General features: G+C 43.5%; 1 protein-coding gene across 3 annotated transcripts in view; it reads right to left on the bottom strand.

The window, feature by feature from the left end:
* The window catches only part of FER1L6 (fer-1 like family member 6), a 118,936-nt gene that overhangs the window by 9,685 nt on the left and 90,499 nt on the right, over window positions 1-18,752 (bottom strand). For all 3 annotated transcript variants that reach the window (XM_036437216.2, XM_036437215.2, XM_045581508.1), the window contains 9 exons: window positions 17,587-17,702; window positions 16,230-16,361; window positions 14,935-15,060; window positions 11,207-11,334; window positions 7,232-7,402; window positions 4,648-4,808; window positions 2,415-2,557; window positions 1,248-1,336; window positions 715-813 (listed from right to left, as the gene is read on the bottom strand). In XM_036437216.2, the coding sequence (XP_036293109.1) occupies window positions 715-813; window positions 1,248-1,336; window positions 2,415-2,557; window positions 4,648-4,808; window positions 7,232-7,402; window positions 11,207-11,334; window positions 14,935-15,060; window positions 16,230-16,361; window positions 17,587-17,702 (1,165 nt within the window). The remainder of the gene's footprint in view (window positions 1-714; window positions 814-1,247; window positions 1,337-2,414; window positions 2,558-4,647; window positions 4,809-7,231; window positions 7,403-11,206; window positions 11,335-14,934; window positions 15,061-16,229; window positions 16,362-17,586; window positions 17,703-18,752) is intronic.

Genomic DNA, 18,752 nt, shown 5'->3' with positions numbered 1-18,752 from the left:
GTCACCATAAGTAAGCAAAGACATACAGCTAGGGTATGGGGGTGGGGGGGTGGTAAAAGGGACAAGATTTAAGGACATAGTAGAAATGGGGCATCAATGAGGAAGAAGGCTTCCTGGTTGGGGAAGACAAAGAGATACCCAGATGAGGCTGAGATGAGGTTTTTTTCTGGGGGATACATGTTTATGTCACTTTTGCTTTTGATTCTTTACTCCCTTATCTCTCTCCCTGACTGGAGGCTAAAGGGAAGCCTACAAAGGCATTGTGTCATAGCCAAGGTGCAGAGACATAAAATCCTCACTTCCGAGTCCTAGGTTAGCATCTTTTTTTTATCAGTAAAACTAGCAAACAGGAAGTTTTAAGTTTTACCATTTGTATTAGTCTTACAATCTTATCACTTAATCTTCCACCAATAGCACCACATCTCTCTATTTCCTTCAGATGTAAATGTATTTTGAATGTTCATAGAAAAGCCTAAATATACAATATTTAACTTAAAGAGATGCTTATGTAAGATTTCCTCACAAAAATATTTTCATGTGACCAACTAAGACAAATACTTGACAAAGCAAGTGCCCTTATCTAACAAGGTAAAATGAACTCCTTTTGTGGGATGTGAGTGGATTAGCTTCCTTGAGGCATAGATTTGCTTAGGGATTAATTAAAGATCTGAGGAGGGAAAGAATAAGGAGGATGAAGGTTGTTAATGACCTTACCCTTTAACATAAATGTCACTTGATTTTTGTCCTGTGAAGATATTCTCATCCTCCAAAATGACATCTTCAGTGTTCCAGATGGTTACTCTCAATTCATATCTGGAATAAGGGAAGGCAGCATTAGGTTGAAAACTATGCAAACTAGTGGTGTATATGGGATTCTGTTATTGCTTTGAGTCAGTAAGTTTCCTTAACTTTACCAAGTTAAAAAATATCAACACTTAAGGTCTTGGCTCTATCAAAACCAAGTGTCCTAGCTGGAATCACCAAGGACATGAATTTCTCTGAGAAGATCCTCCTTCCATTAACCAGCATTTTTCAGAATGGTGAAACTCAGTAATAGCCCCTACCACAGAACAGGGACCCCCACTCCAATCTGTACACCCTGCCCCTGTTGTAATTGGCCAGGCAGAAAGTGAAGTATAATTATCAGGTGCCAACTGATCAATGTAACACATGAGACACCAGCTCAAATGTCATGATCAAGTCTGCTACCATGGTCTCTCCCCAGAAGAGACCTGCAGCTGACTTACCCTTTGGGTTTCCTTGGTGAAATGTCAACAGGAGGTCCAGGCTGAGGCATATCTTTGGGAAACATGTCCACCCACATCTGCAGGCGGCCCTTATTAAGAAAAGAATACCTCCTTTAGCTTTGAGGTGTACCACATGAGCAATTGATCACTCACAGTTTTAACAGATCTCTTTACAAGAAATGGAAATTAAATACAGTTTAGTCACTTTATCCATGTTTAGAATATTTGTTGACAAAGATAAAACTGACATTATTAATTTTTTTTATTAATTTCAGAGAGGAAAGTAATGGGAGAGAAAGATAGAAACATCAATGATAAAAATTATTGATTGGCTGCCTCCTGCATGCTCCCCACTGCGGATCAAGCCAACAACCCAAGCACATGCCCTGACTGGGAATTGAACCCTGATCTTCTAGTTCATGGGCCAATGCTCACACACTGAGCACCAGTTGCCTCACATAATAGTCACCTCTTCCACTCTCAAAATGGCCACAGTTTGGATAAACAATTCTATGATCATCTCAATTATGTAAGATCATTTACATAAGGGACGTAGTACATAGATGGCTTTTAATAACATTTATCTTCTCTTCCCTTCTAAGCCCTAACCTGGATTTCTAGTTATTTTTCTCCATCAAGTTTCTTCTTACCAGTTCTTCAAGGTAAATCATTATCTATTGCTTCTCTGGGAAAACTAGTGGGCTGTGTGCTTACTGATAGATTTTTTGCCAAGAGCTTGAACATATCCAATGAGTTTTGAAATTTCTCAAATGTCAGAATTCTTCCAAAAGAGTTTGGCAGCTCATTCATAAAAAGGAAAAAGCACTGAGTCCAACATTGACTCTAGGGCAGTTTCTTGACCTTGACATTACCGACATTTTGGGCTGAATGATTGGTTCTTTGTTGTGAGAAGCTGTCCTTTGCAGTGTAGGATGTTTAGTAGGATCCTGTCCTCTGCCCCCTAGATGTCAGTAGCACCTCCACTCACTTGAGGGAACCAAAAATATTTCCAGACATTGCTAAATGTCCTAGGGCAGGGCAGTGTGTGTCACAATTGTCCTCTTTGAGAACCATTATTCTAAGGCACACAGATTAGCTTTTAGGGGAAAAGTCACATTCCTTGGGGATGAACACGTGTACTGGGGCCAGATCTGTCTTGGCCACTACCTGCTCCATTCCTGGCTTATCCTTGTGGTACAGCGGACGGGTTTCGATGTGCTCAGGAACCAGCCTACACCCAACCTCTGGGATATCATTCCAAGAGTGTAAAACTTTGAGGGCCAAGTGCTCATAAGACTCCACCGTCTCATCTGTATGGAAGAAAAAAAACAGAGAAATTGGTCAGTTGTGTGTTCTTGTAAGGAGACAGTGATGGGCTGGCAGATACATTTTAAACACACTTAAAGATTCCTTTAAATATACTGAGACACAAGAAAAGCCAGCAAAAGAGAAAAAGGACAAAGAGAGAATGGAAAGAGGTGGGGGTAGTGAGGTAGGAAGGGGAAGGATACTGGAAGTTCAGAGAATGAGACATGAGATGGGTTGATAAGAAGACCCAGAGAGCAGTCGGGGGTCTTGGAATATAGGTCTCCTTGAATCAGATTTCTGCAAAGTCTGCAAATCACTAGCTGGGCTTCAAGGTTCTGGAGAGGATATACTTCTTGGAGATACAAAACTGCTTGTTAACACCGTAGTGTGAGAGGGCCTGGGGATCAGCATGACCCAAAACAAGGTGGTGAAATGGGCACAATATATGTTCATGGATGTTCTTTGTGTTTTCACGTTATTGCTTGGGATTTCCCTCCTACAACTCCAGCTCAGAGAAAAGGTTCTTTGATCCATCATTTACTAAAGAAAGTAACACATGATAACAACCACTGGCAGAAATATTATTTGCAACTCTTATACGGCAACAATTATTGAAAGGATCAAAACTCCTTGACAAAGACTGAAATGGTTAAAGTTGACATAGGAAATTGAGATTTTTTTTTCCATAAAAAGGGGGAGGGGGGCACAAAATAAATCTCTCAATAGTAGTAATTATAATCAGTACACGTTGATAGGGACAAACAAGCAATCAATGGACTAAATCTTTGTCATGAAGTTTGATCCATCAAGAACTGATCTTGAACATAATTTTAGATTTTTGGAGGGCAAAAAATTGTTTAATCATGAAATACAGGATACTGACCAAGAAACTAAATAAAGCATAGTGTGAAAGAGAATATTCATCAACATAAATTAATCAATATGTCATAAACACACCATCTAAATGTTAATTAATTCTGCATTTAAGAACCTTCAAGAAATTTCTGGGGTCAAAACAACATGGTAAAAAGAAATCTTTGATATCAGTTGATCAGATCAACACAACAGTGTCCAAATATCCTGTGGCATGTTCTTAACTGGGCTCTTCGCATTCGAAGATGCACCAAACAGACAAGGGTGACAGTACAAGAATTATTCTGATCATTAAAGTAAAGGTGACTTTTCTTCTCATCCTAAGTTTATGAAAACTTCCTGGGATCTTCCTGCAGGTGCCATGATGTTTCTTTTTTTTATTTTCAAAAATATATTTTATTGATTTTTCAGAGAGAGAGGAAGGGAAAGGGATAGAGAGCTAGAAACACCGATGAGAGAGATACATCGACTAGCTGCCTCCTGAACAACCCCCACCGGGGATGTACCCGCAACCAATGTACATGCCCTTGACCAGAATTGAACTTGGGACCTTTCAGTCTGCGACCGACACTCTACTGAGCCAAACCAGTTTTGGTGGTGCCATGATGTTTCTATGGAAAAACCTCCCTCTTAGTGTTGAAATCAGAGAGTTGTTGGTATAACATTTATGGGGTAATTTTGGTTGTGTCCAATGATTTATTGTACATAACATTCTTTTTTAAGGTACCTTCTGCCACAACAATTCTACTTATGTGAACTCTAGAAACGTCAGAAATGTGCAAAAGTATGTACGAGGAAGTGCCTGGTAGCATTAAGTGTCACTGCAGAAAGTGGACACAATGTAAATACATGGCAAAACCACAAAAATGAATGTTACCAGTGCCCATTTCAAAGCACAGGGGAGAATTGTCATAATCTACCTGAAACAGAAAAGACAGGATACAAAACTAAATGACACATTTATAATTCTATAAAAATGTGATATATAACACGCACACACACACATGCACACGAACTGTAAGGAAATATAGCAGCATGCAACATGCTTTTCTCTGATTTGGGGATTATACGTGATTTGCACCATCCTCTGTACTTTTCCACATTTTCTCCCACGAGCATGCATCACTTTTACAATGATGACCACGGTTCACGGCCACCACCACAAGCAGAAGCAGGCTTTTCAAACAGCATAGTCAGGGGCTGCCCTGGGGAAAGTTACCCGAGTCCTCCTCAGTGAAGACCGTTTTTCCGGAAAAGACCTGGCTCCCGAGCTGTATTTTCCCGGGAAGGAAGTAGGGCCCATCAAGCTTGTTGTCCTTGCAGAGCTTGGTGAGGATTTCCGTAGGCTTGGACGTGTCTCTCCAGGCGTTGTATCCTTCTCTGCAAAGTGGAGGGAGGACAGAGGATGGGGAGGCCTGGCTTCCCCTGGAAGGTCACACTCCATGTCCCTATTCAAAGGGCCCCCTCACATCGGCGTGGTTTCCTTCAGATTCGACTTCCCATTCTATATACTTGGGCTAGCGGTTTTTGTTTCGTTTTCTCTCTTTTTCTGGTCCAAACCTCTGCATATGATGCTTGTATGAAAAGCAGGACTGCTGAATAGCTTGTCATAAAAATCTTTTGGAAGGTTTTTTTTTTTTTTTAAAGAAAGGTACCTTAAAAAATTTGAAGTGAGATTCACATAACACAAAATTAACCACTTTAATGTTGACCAAAATCAGTGGCATTTAGAACGTTCACAATGTTGTGCAGCCACTATCTCTATCTAGTTCCAAAAAATTTCCATCACCCCAAAAGAACCCTGTGCCCATGAAGCAGTTCCTCCCCGCTCCCGCCTTTGGCAGTCACCAACCTGCTGTCTCCGCGGATTTCTTTGCAGGCTGTTTTTGCTCTGCTTCTAACAGAATAGCCATTTGGCTGCTACTTATTCTTAGAGAAAAGCCTAGCTCATTCCTTCAGTTTCTCTGCTTCTTTCCTCCCCTCTGCTCCCCATCCCCAAATCATACTGTAGACTCATGACATAGGCAGAAAATCTATGCGTGTTGTTTCTCTAATCAGTGATTTTCCTGGTGCTGAGTTTCTGAATCTTTCCAACCCTTTCATCCCTTAAAAAGAGCTGTTTGTTTAAAGATTATTAACTAGCAATGAACTGCTGTCTAAGAGCCATGACCAAGATGAGCTTGGATTTCTCTTCACCTTAGGACCCAGGATTCATCAGAACTTAACTTGTCTAAGCATTTAAATCAATCAAAACATGGCTACAAAGCCGTTGTCCTACATCATGCCAGAGATATGAGATCCTTGGAGTGACCATCCAAGGCCAGAGCCATACACAGGCCTCCCCAGACACAGGTGCTCCTGTCTTACTCTAAAACCTTTTCAGTGAACAAAGGTTATAAGCTCGCTGACTAAACTATTTAGACAGTCCCACTGTCTGGAAATTCTTCTGAACAAAAGACGCATCACGCTGGCCTGTGCCTTCCTGCCCTGACTTCGGAGTTAGTACAGCTAATCATGCTCTGAATGGTACCCTCTCCTGTTCATGAGGGTGATGAGAATGCATCGGAGGCTTATACAGTCACTGGGGTCCCAACACTGAACTGGCTTCCTGGGCTCAGAGGAAAGGAGCCCAGCCGTAGACATGTGCCTGAAATCATGCCATGAAGGGAAGGAGCACGCAGACTCCGTTCCTGTGCATCTAAATGGGGACAGCCCTCCCACAGAGCCATTTGGACACCTATACTAACTTCAATGAAATAATCTATATCTACAGATGAACACCTAGCGAATTGTCAGAGGGGTGTGTAATGGCTTTTGTATGCTTATAGCAGCAACATTTCTAATGAAATAAAAAAGAAAAATATAAATTTCTTAAAATTCACAAAGGCAAACTGGTCATATCGTTTTGTAATAAATTCGTATGATGGAACACCATAGAGTTAGTAAAATAATTATGTTGAAGGATGTTAAATGATATTATAGAATGCTTATAAGGCTTATAAATTTACAAAATTGTACAGAGAGTATAAGTCTAACTTTTGGGGGAAATAGAATAGAAAAAAATACTGAAAGGAAATACATAAAATTTATTTACATAAGTTATCTCTGGATGGAATAAATTGAACATTATTTTGTACTTTCTGTATTTCCTAAATTTTCTACTATAAATACATATTATTTTATAGCCATAAAAATATTTGTAAATGTATACCATGAAAATCTAATGAACATTTTTATATTTTCCTAGCTGAAATTTGTAATTGTAAGATTCTAATTTTTCCTTTAAGATATCAGCTACATTAAAAGAAATAAAGATGGTAGTCCATACTTTCAAATTAAGCAGAATTCAAAATCTTTGCAAAGAGTGAGAGCTAGGCCCACACTTGCTCCATTTGTAAGTTGGGGATAACAGCTCACTGGTTTTTGAGAAACTGCCTGAAATATTCCATGGAAAGTGCTTGGTATGTCATAGGTGTTGGTTATAATTAACTGGGGTATTGGCATTTGTGTTATAATAATCATTCTCCTTCTGGAATCACTCCCCTTCATGGAACTCTGCCCACCAGGCCCAGCTGATTGAATGAACACATGTGATTCAGCTCCTGGCTCTTGAAGGACCTTCCCACTGTTGCCTCCCAACCCAACCCAACCCCTCTTTAGGGCAGCGAGCACTTTCCTCAATCCAGCCCTGCTGGCCGGGAGCCCTCCTGAAGCTGAGCCACGGCTGGCCTTCCTGGAGCAGGCAATCAGCCTGCAGCCTTGGATCTCGGGAGACCAGCAGTCTCTGCGGGGCAAGAACTTACATCTCGTACTGACTCTGCAGGCCGCAGATGGCACGGTGTTTGCTGTAAAAGCGGTTCTCCAGGTCGATCCTGGTCTCGCCAATGAGGTCATCTGTCCCGATCATGTCATGGTCATAGATGAGGACGGAGAGCAGGGACTCCTTTGGGAACGTGGCCTGGATCTCAAACGACCTGCGGTCCAAGCAGAGGCTTTGGGAGTCAACATTTGCCACCGGGGACATTTCCCAGCTTCGCATTAGCTCGCCTGAAAGTGCGCATGAACTCGGGAGATAGTTATTTGGTTTGATTTTTCACTAAGACACAAAATTCCCAATTCTGTTGTCACTTTTCAGTAGCCAATAATCTCCTCATTCATGGGACATCAATTTCCATCTTTAACTAGGGGGGAAGCTAGTCAGAGAGGAAAAACCTTGGGTTTTGGTCTCAAACTGATTTCCAGCCTTGGTTTCGAATTAGTACCTTCCTGATTGTAAGACATGGGAAAGTTTCTTCAGCCCTCTTAGGCTCCTTGTGTGTAAATGGGGATAAATGCCTTCTTTCTAAGATAGCGTGGTGGTTAAATGTTGTTTTTACAAAGTGCACATTTTTACCTCCAGGCGATGAACTGGCACCCAATAGATGCCATTCCCGTTCCCACCCACTTTTGCTTCATCGGGAAGTACGGCTGTGCTTATTTTAAACGCGAAACCTAAACAAGATGGACAGACCCTGAAGACTAGGATGGCAGGGCTGGAATGCCGTCTCCACAAGGTTTGAGCCCCGCCTTCCTCCTCTCGCACTGGGGAGCCTGCATGGCCCTGCAGAGTAGACAGCAGTGTTTCCTTGAGCCGCCAGGGTCCTCAGGGGTCACCATATCCAAACCCTTCACTTTATAGCAGAGGACGTCACAATAAAGAGAACACGAGTGACTTGGCCAGGAGCATAAGTCAGGCCCAATTCATAGACGTGCCAGTTTTCTGACTCCTTGTTCTGGATGCTACCTCAGTGCAAGGGGTCAAAGGGACATCCTGCTGTTGGACTTCCTGGGACAATGCATTATCCATGCGACTGAGCATTAGGGAAGCTAAGAATTAACCCTGCATTTTGGAGAAATGTCTTCCTGAAAACCAAACCAGGACACACCAGTGTTTCTCTGCTGTTCTCGGGGCGAGGTGGGGTGGCCTGGGAGCAAGGGACAGAGAGGAGGCGGGAGGAAGGGGGAATGAGGGCCCATCATTTCCCACGTGCCCACGGGCCTGTCTGGGCTGCTGCCCGCGTGCTCAGGTCCATGTGGCCCCGACTCTCCCTCTCCGGTGTGGCTGGAGCTGCAATCACAGCACAGCCTGAGCCAATCAACCCTCCCCCAGAGAAAACAGCAGCCAGCTCCACAGCCTCTGGGGCTGTCACTGACTAAGGCTGTGGAGCAGGCTGTGTGGGGAAGAAATTAGCATCTTCCACCTAAAGACATAGCACTGCTTCCCTGCAATCCAGACAGTAATGGATTCTAGAGGCGTCTCCCAGGAAGCCTCCAGCTGCCCCTGTCTGAGCCTCGCTGCCACCAGGAAAGGATTTAAGTGCTAACTGCCCCGGCAACCATGCAGACTCAGTGACTCTGTTCCAGCTCCCTGAGCCGTGTGCTCACAGACTAGCCTCTCCTGAATCTTCACTGGGGCTGTCTCCCCTTCTCTAGGTCCAATGGTGGCTGGAGAAATGCACTGGGAACTGGGTAAAAACTGAGCCTTTGAAACGCTCAGTACCTCTGAGCGTCAGAGCAACGATGTTCCACTGTTTCTTTGTTCAGATATTTTTCTCTTGCTTTGTTCACTGGACATTTATTACACATCCACTATGTGCCAGGCACTGTGGTTACTAAGAAAACAAGGAAGCACCAAAGTCTGCAGACAAATGCCACCTCAGGCAGATGCAGAGTGACCGGCCCTATTAAATCCCACCGGAAACTGGCTGGAGGTTTGTCCACCCATCTGTTCATTCATTCGGCCATCATTCATTCACTCACCTATTCATTCTACAAGTACTCACTGGGCATGTGCTCTGTGCCATGCCCAGTCCTGAGTGCTGGGGACGTGGCATTGAACAGGCTAGACCACATGTGTCAAACACAAGGCCCGCGGGCCAAATCCGTCCCGCCAGGCCTTGCAATGTGGCCCGCACCACGCTGTCATCACTGCACTCCGCTGCGTTTCCATCACAATGACAGTTTGTTCAGTAAACCGTTCGGCTGGCGATTTAGGCTGGATTTTAGATTTTGGCCCCTTCTCTGATTGAGTTCGACACCCCTAGGCTAGACTGAGTCCCTGCTCAGCGGAGCTTACATTCCAGCGGGGAGATAAGCGACAACCAATAAACACATAAGCACATCAATTCACGTCAGAGGCCATAAGGAAAGGCAGGCAAGGTGCCAGGTGGAGCCGGTGGCTTCCTCATTCAGTGGTGAGGTCCCAAAGAGGGAGTCCCAGATCTCACCCAGGTCGGGCCCAGGAGCCCGCCGCTCTCCCTGCTGGAACACTGCAGGAATGAGCCAGCAACTTTTGCCGCTGAGTCACCATTAAATACCCTTCCAACAAAGCATCCACACGTGGAGGCTTCTGGAAGAGTCTGCAATGCCCAGGCGGGAGAGAATATTGCATCACCCCCTTCTCCTGTTTACCACGGCCGTCAGTGGGTGTATTACACCAGTCTAATTCAGGGCACTGTGGTGAGAGTAGCTAATAAAAAGTAGCTGCAAAGCGCTTGGCAAATTGAAGGGCCAGTTACATAAACGGCAGCTGAAGATAAAGGTCACCTCTGGATCGGGGAAGCGAGGGTGCGTTTCCCTGGCATTGTTGTAATCATCTCATAAACCAAACAGGCACAATCATTTCTTTCATTTCATTGGGAGCAGGAAAGTATAAGGGTTTAGTGCTCATCAAATGTCAGGGGGTCCGAAGAGACTGAAAATGTGGAAGTGAATTTAAATAAGGCTGAGGGAGTGTTCACCCCACTCTCCTGTTACTTGGGAAACAAGGAAATTAAATACACTTAACATATATCCGTTGCTGAAATGATTATTGAGAGAAGAAGGGTATGTGTTTTGAATATCTCTTACGGGCTAGCAAAGACTACAGTGGGATTCTATACATTTAAACTCCTAAAGACGCCTGAGAGTCAAGTCACTGTTGTTGCTTTATGATGAGGAAAACCAGGATCAGAGAGGTTAAGCCACCGCATAAAGTTACACAGCCTGTTTGTGGCAGAATGAAACCTCATCTGCTTGCCTCCAAAGTTAACAGCAATCAGGGGCACCAACTCAAGCAGGGAACACGAATGTGCAGCCCACCCGTCCGCAGACAAATGGGGGTGGGTGGTAGGGTTTCTGTGAACAGGGGAGAGCCTGGTTCACCCAACATGCACACATGTGATGCTTCTTAACACACTGTGCAGGAATACAAAGCACGGTGGGGGACACAGTTCAACCTTCTTACTTGGGGGTCACCTCAAATGAGCTGCAAATGATATGATGGGCACATCCCTTTGGCAGGAGACAAGACCAAAGGTGTGGCCCCTTCTCCTTCACTGAATGAGCCTCTCTGGGCCTTGGTTGCCATGTTTGCAGAAAGGATACCTCCCTGTCCAAATGCAGGAGGCTGAATCTAGGAGAGATGAAGATCTAAGAAAATCATTATTGGAGAATCATAGGTGTGAGGATCACCATGTACCATCTTATACCTGAAGAAACCAAAGAATGTGGCCTTTCTCCACAAAGCACAAGTTAGCATCTAGCCTCCTGCCACCATGTACTCAGATACACACCATGTACTCAGACACACTGCAGCACATACTACAGTGAGATTCTATACATTTAATCTCCTAAAGACACCTGAGAGTCAAGTCACTGTTGCTGCTTTACCATGAGGAAACCTAGGATCAGAGAGGTTAAGTCCCCCAGCCCTCCCATAGATGCACAGCAGGAGCGACCCCATCCAGATGGCCACTGACCTTCCAAACACTGGGTTCAGCTGCTTGGGGATGTATTTGTCTCGGTCCTTGATTTCCGTTTTGCCAAGCTTGACCACAATGTAGGGATCCGCTTTGCCGTCTGGATCAGCTGGGCTAAGATTAAATGCCTGGAGGCGAGAGAGGACATCCCCTTGGTCCAGAGGTTCCCACCCCTGGCTGCTCACTGGGATCCCTAGACAGTTTAAAATACACAGATGCCCGGCTCCCATCCCCCGGTGTTTTGACCTGCTTGGTCCTGGGCTTTGGGCTTTTCCCCAGATGACGCTAGTGTGCAGCCAAGGCTAAGAACCTCCCCACAGTGCTGTTAAGAGCTATCAGCTTTGCTGAAGTTCAACGTTCTCGGGAGTTGTCTCCCTGGGGAAAGCAGTGCTTGGCACAGAGTTATGAGGAATTTCCTGTGCCAGGAGGCAGAGGCATGCATTTGAATTCTGGTTCTGGTTGAGCAGTCTGAGATCTGTCAAACCAGAGCCCAGAAGCAGTGGGCTCTGAGTCCATGACCCCATCAATCTTGCATTTAGCACTGGCTGATCAATGATCTGTTTCTCAGAGTGAGTCTGACTCCAGAGAAGCTGGGCAATAAACCATCACAAGCAAACACTTTTTTTTTTTTAATCCTCACCTAAGGATATGTTTTTATTGATTTGAGAGAGAGAGAGAGAGAAAGAGAGAGAGAGAGAGAGAGCATACATTAATATAAGAAAAGAAACATCAATCAATCAGTTGCCTCCCAAATGCGCCCTGATTAGAGATAGAACCAATAATCTAGGTATGTGCCCTGACTGGGAATCGAACCCACAACCTTTTGTACAGGATGTCCCTCCACCCAACTGAGCCAACCAGCTAGGGCAGTAAACATTTTCTGAGAGAAAGTGGGGCAGGGGGCCAGTGAGGAATGATGCTGAAAAGATGGAGAGATGAGAGCTGAGTGAGAAACAATCCATAGTCAAGACTCTATCCTACAGAGGGGATGGCATGAGCATACAGAGCTACATTTTCAAGGAGGTTCATGAGAGCATGCTTACTAGCCACATTTGTAGACAATCTACATGTCAATTACTTAAGGGGAAACTTAATCCAAAATGGTCTCTTCATCACATCACCCAATTTTAATATTCTCGTAGCAGTTATCTCTTTTATCTTAGTTTCCTGACTCTTTGTTTCTATTTAATACATTCTTAATCACCCACCACCTCCAGCTAGTATGTAATCTCCAAGAGAGCAAGGCTACTGTCTGTCCTGTTCTTTATATTATCTCCAGGACCTCGAATACAGTCTTCTTAATATTTGTTGCAAGGATGACTAAATGGATGCTAACATTAATTCAGAAAAGTTAATCTATCTCTAGGTGGCAACTAAGAAGGATCAGAAAGACCTGTATATACTGATCTGGGAAAATTTCCAGTTGTGTTACTAGTTAAGAAAAGAAAATAAGAAATCAATATGTAATGTATCAAGCAGGATTCTGTTAAATAAATGCTGGGGAGGAGCTGTAGATGAGTGGAAATATATATGGATTTATTTGTATATGCATGTGAGAGTAAGTTATCTCTGGGGGTGGAATTGCAGAGGAGGAGAGATTTTTCTTTTTTATGCAACTTCTAAGTAGTAGTATTTTTACTTTGTTGGTGTTTTATTAAATGGGGAAAAAAATTTTTAAATATTTTTTTTATTAATTTCAGAGAGGGAGAAAAAAGGAGAGAGATGGAAACATCAATGATGACAGAGAACCATTGATCAGCTGCTTCCTACATATCCCCCACTAGGGATCCAGCCTGAAACCCGGGCATGTGCCCTGATCGGGAATCAAACTGTGACCTCCTGGCTCATAGGTCGACGCTCAACCACTGAGTCACAATGGTCGGGCAAATAAAAGGATTTCTAATTAACTTATGTAGTTAATCGATAAAATCTTAGTGTGGGAGAGCAAATCACATGATCACTATTACTAGAAATGTCCATGGAAAGCATATACTGTCCACAATTGCAGTGAAATTATCCTACATCCTGCAACCCCGGGCCACCACCCCTGCTCTTCACTTGGCCAAGTCCTGCTTGTCCTCCAGTTCCAGCCTAAGCCCTCCCTCCTCCACAGTTTCCTGAGCGGGAAGCGGATACACATTCCTGGCCTTTGTCTAAAGGGTACTGGACACACAAAAGTGGGTTGTGGATGTTTGCTGAATGAATCAATACATAATGTTCCTTCCCTCATCTCTGTGGTCCAAAATCTTTCTCCTTTCTTATTCTGCTCATACCCTCTACTTCTGGGTTGCCCCAAATTTGACCCAGAGAACAATAGTTCTGCAGGGTTTTCTATAGAGAGGAAAAAAAGTGTGGGGCAATAAGTTTAGAGGATGCTATTAAAGATTCGACAGTTAAATAGATTTCTTTGCTTCTGTAATTCTCAGAGCCTTGAATGTGCTAATGAGCCTTGTGGACCTCAGGAGTTGGTGAAGGGAAAAATTATTATATGCACCATTTCTCAAATTTATTTGTACCCACAGTCGGTTTCCAAGAAATTATCTCTCCCAAGACATGAGTGACCTCCAGAACAAAATTTAGAAAATATTAGTCTAAACTATCCTCTGGGTGGGTGTTTAGAATGGATTACCCAACATTGCCAGTGACTCTTTACAAGTGCTTCTCATCCCGAAATCGCTAGTAACTAGAACACACTTGGCACATACGTGGTGGTTGTGGCAATGATGATGAAGGAAACATGTGAGTGGAGTGGTACAATGGAAAGGAGAAACTTAGTCCTCCCTTAGCACAAAGAAGAATTCATTTTTGTTTTATGCTTCCTTTATGTTTTTAAAAAAGGATGCAGGCAATGCCAGCAGAGAGTTAATAAAATAAGACTACCGCAATCAAATAAGATTATGGAAATCAATTCCAAGTTCAGGAGATGAAAACAGACACATGAACCACAGACAACTGCTTGGATTGAGAATCAGACTTGGCCCTGAGCTTCCTGGCAATCAGCCCCCACCGTTTCACAATTAAAGCTTAGTGCTTGCATATTCAAAAAGTAGGGCAGAGAATGTTTTTCTCGGAAATACACTCAACATGACATTTCTGACTGCCACAGAGCAGAGGCCTAGTAAGGGGGGTTTCGGGGAGGACTTCACAGTGGCAGCTGCCCTGTTTGTCTTTCTAACAGTCTTGCGTGGGAGCTTCCAGCCTATCTGACTTTCTTCCCAGTTAGCAGGCAAATAAAGCTGCACACATAAAGCCCGGAAAGCCAGCAAGTAGATGTCCATGTTGCCAACCAAGCTTCACATCCCTGTTGTGGAAGAACTGTGTTCTCTCAAAATTCACACGAGGAAGCCCTAACCCCCAGCGTGACTGTACTTGGAGATGGAGCATTTAGGGAGGCAATTAAGGCTAAAGGAGCCGTAAGGGTGGTGCCCTAATCCATCAAGACTAATGGCCTTATAAGAAGAGGGAGTGACACCAGATACTGCCCCCCCCACTTTCTCTCTCTTGCACACAGGTGAAAGGCCATGTGAGGACACAGCCAGAAGGTGGCCACCTACAAGCCAGGGAGAGAGGCTTCCCCAGAAACCAACCCGGATGGCACCTTGGTCACGGCTCCCAGGCTCCAGAACAGTGAGAAAATAAATGCCTGTCATTTAGGTGACCCGGTCGGTAGTGTTTTGAATGGCAGTCTGAGCAGACTAAGCCCCTCAGAGTAAACAAGGGCTGCTCACCGCCACAATGTACACCCGGATCATGACTTTGACGGGGTGGTTGGGTGGAATCCCTTGCTGGATTCTCAGCTGTCCGTTGTCCTCAGTGCTGGAATCCTCGGGGCTTTTGTAAATGCAGAAAGAGCCCTGGAAACACAAAACACCCATTGAAACTAGAAGGTCATGTCCAACCAAAAGCCACAGAGGGCACAACACTGGGAAACTGAGCATAGCTGGGGTCAAACAGGAGCACCGCCCTTGCCCTCTGAGTGTCCTCAGAGGCTCACGTAGCCTGCCTGCATCTGAGCTTCTTCACGGCACAGCAGTGAATCGGTGTTGGCAGAGGAGCACCTCCCCACAGGGCTGTTATGTGAGGAGCATGAATAGGAATGTCAGATGGGAGCACCTTTGGCATGTGGGAGCTGAGCCAATGCTTTCTCCTGTTATCTCATTCAATCCTGACTGCAGGAATTCCATTTTTAGGCTGTAACCGAGACTCAGAGTGGCCATGTACTGCTCAAGATCATGAAGCCAGTTAGCATTATAACCAGGATTAAATCCACATTGGCAGATTGCGATACCCATGTTATTTCCAACACATGACACTGCATGTAAAGGGCCCAGCACACAGTAGGTTCCTAGTGTGAAGTACTACTCTGTGTTGCTGACACAGTTCGTCTGCCAGGTGAAGGGTTTGTGTTATTTGATTAGTTTAATCATCCAACTGGTGGGTTCATGTAACTTATACATTTGGTAAGTCAGGGATGAAAGAACAAAGCACAGTGATTATTTTTTTATTGTTGTTTAAGGTATTAAAAATAGTAGTACATATGTTTCCTTTCCTTTTCCCAATCGACAGTGATTATTTTTTAAAATATGTTTTTATTGATTTCAAAGAGGAAGAGGAAAAGAGAGATAGAAACATCAATGATGAGAGAAAATCATTGATTGATTGCTTCCTGCACACCCCATACTGGGCCAGCAACCTAGGCATGTGTCCTGACCAGGAATCAAACCATGACCTCCTGGTTCATAGGTCGATCTCAACCATTGAGCCATGCCAACCAGGCAAAATTCAGTGATTCTTTAGGGTAACAACTCTCTCTCCAGATATCCCACTAGTCTGACTTCCAACCCCCTTCAGGGGTGTCTCAAAAGGCTGGGGCTGGGTCCTGTGAGGCTCTAGAGAGGATCTTGTATAAGATGTAGGACTTTCCTTATATACATCCCACATCACAGTCCTATCAGTAGAATTGATCTGTATCTGACATTTATGGACAGAAGGATCAAATAAAAGAGTTAACTCTGGAACTTGCCTTAAATTTTCCTATGACTCGGTCTCCATCAAGGCCATGGTCATCTTCTGTAGACTTGCCTCTGAAGAGCTCAAAGGTTTTCACCCAGTCTTCAAAATTGCTGAACTCACTCTCGAGGTCACCATCATATATCTTTAGGGAGAAGAGGGAGAGTGCGCTCAGACAAAGGAAAGAAGGCTCAAGATCAATTTAATGGAAAATGCCAAGCTAGACTTGATAGCCATCCCTTGGAAAAATCCAGAGGCTGCTGTTAATTGTCTTTAGCAAAATAAGAAATATGACGGAATCAGCATTCTTGGATCTGACAACCCCTCCAAAATTTATAAAACTTTTTGATAAACTTTGAAATTCCAAGAAATGTATAGCTAAACCAAAATTTTAAAAATATAATCTAAAAGTATAAACATGACAAACTTTTTAATAGCTAATTGATGTCTTTGGCTTTTTTGATATAGACTATCATATTTTGAGGTCATCCCAGTCAATATATGCTTCTTAAGTATCTAATTCTTAACATATATAAAGTGATGAAATACATATATATTTTTAAATATTTTTATTGATTTCAGAGAGAAAGGGAGAGGGACAGAGAGATGGAAACATCAATGCTGAGAGAGAATCATTGATTGGCTGCCTCCTGCACACCTCCTACTGGGAATCGAGCCTGCAACTCAGGCATGTGCCCTTGATCAGAATTGAACCCAAGACCCTTCAGTCTGCAGGCTAATGCCTATCCACTGAGCCAAACCAGCTAGAGCTGAAATGTTTTGTTTTTATTATAATACATTTAGACATGAGTTTTCCAAGTGGGAAATTAAATATACACTTTAGAAATGCAAAACCGAATTTAAGTTTGGTAATATAATTAAATAAATTATTCACATTTTCTATCAAAATTATTTATCTAATTTTGTTATTGAGATACATAATTTTCATACTCCTAGTTTTCATAATCACCAATATGCCTCTGGATAACGTTAAAATAGGTCTGATGGAACTGACTTCAGTTAGAGTTAAAACTCCTGCTAATTTGAGTATGTACACATCTGCATGATGATGACAAGCTTTAAGAGGTGAGCCAAGGGGATGCATGCACTGTCAATGACCTTGCTGGATGCAGACTAACCAATGTAAGTTAGGCCCCTTTCTAACAGGAGGATGTAGAAAATAGAAAATTAGCAAGTTCCATTTTCTTTGCTTACATGCTTATTAAACCTCATTTCTCTGCATTGGTGATTTTAATGAAGACAAAGTTAGTTAGTTCAGACAGACATCACTAGGATTGACTGAAGCACCAACAGGACCCCCTTCTGAGCTTCCCACCCCTTCCATGGTGGCGATGGCTGTGCCCACCTACCTTCAAGGTGGCCAGGTTGGGGATTTCATCTTCTTTGGGCTTCTTCTTGAGCAGTTTGTCTTTCTTTTTCTTCGGGCCATCTTCTATATTCACCACAACCTCATCTGGTTTTGCACCTGTGGATATTTAGTGAAAATTGTTAGATTCTCACAGCTGCTGAGATGAGAAGAAACAAAGTCAAGCTCTCTCTTTCCCTTTGTTCTGGCATGTGTCCTGACACTTATTTTCAAAAAGAAATAGTAACATTTTGCTGTAGGGAACACTGCTATAGTCTGTGCATTACAGAACTGGGGGAGATGCCACTCACATAGTAAAGCAATGCCACCAGGTCCTCTGGGGCCAGACAGTGTGCTGGCCTGTCCTGGTACACATAAGAACTCCTTAAATAAGGCATAGAGGGGATGTGGTGTGGGTGGGAGAAGTAGGGAGATAATTTTCTCATTCATCCAACTAACAAAGAACAGACTCAGAATGGACTGACTCCAAAGCTCTGAGTTATATTCCCTCTCAGATCTGTTTATGAATTTGAGATTCATCTAATTCCATGGTCAGCAAACTGTGGCTCGAGAGCCACATGTGGCTCTTTGGCCCCTTGAGTGTGGCTCCACAAAATACCACGGCCTGGGCAAGTCTATTTTGAAGAAGTAGCGTTAGAAGAAGTTTAAGTTTAAAAAATTTGGCTCTCAAAAGAAATTTCAATCATTGTACTGTTGATATTTGCTCTGTGAACTAATGAGTTTGCCGACCACTGATCTAGTTTAATAACCCGGGGCTCAAATATAATATGTTAAGGGTCTTGCACAAAGTTACGAATGTAGTTAGAGAGATTGCTCAGTAATTTTTTAGGAGCAGGCTCTAGAAATAAACTGCCTGAGACAGACTTCTGCTCTGCTAGATTCTAGCTGTGTGAACTTGGGCAAGTTGCATAACCTCTTTGTACCTCTGTTTTACCATCTACAAAATGAAGCCAGTACTGCTATGTCATGAGATGGTCTTAGAATGACATATGCTGATTAGGAATGGTCTTAGAATGGCATATGCTAATTAGGAGTGGTCTGAGGAAGAGCCTGACTCTAGTTCTCCTGCTTCCATCGGTGTTACCTGAAACTGAGTACTGGACACTTGGTGTTACGGTTGTTTGTAGGCCAAGACCTTCTTTGGCTTGA

This window comes from Pipistrellus kuhlii, unplaced genomic scaffold (assembly GCF_014108245.1).
Source record: "Pipistrellus kuhlii isolate mPipKuh1 unplaced genomic scaffold, mPipKuh1.p scaffold_m20_p_14, whole genome shotgun sequence".
Classification (NCBI taxonomy): Eukaryota; Metazoa; Chordata; class Mammalia; order Chiroptera; family Vespertilionidae; genus Pipistrellus; species Pipistrellus kuhlii.
Note: the sequence above shows the minus strand (reverse complement) of the source record. Positions and strands in the feature narration are given on the sequence as shown.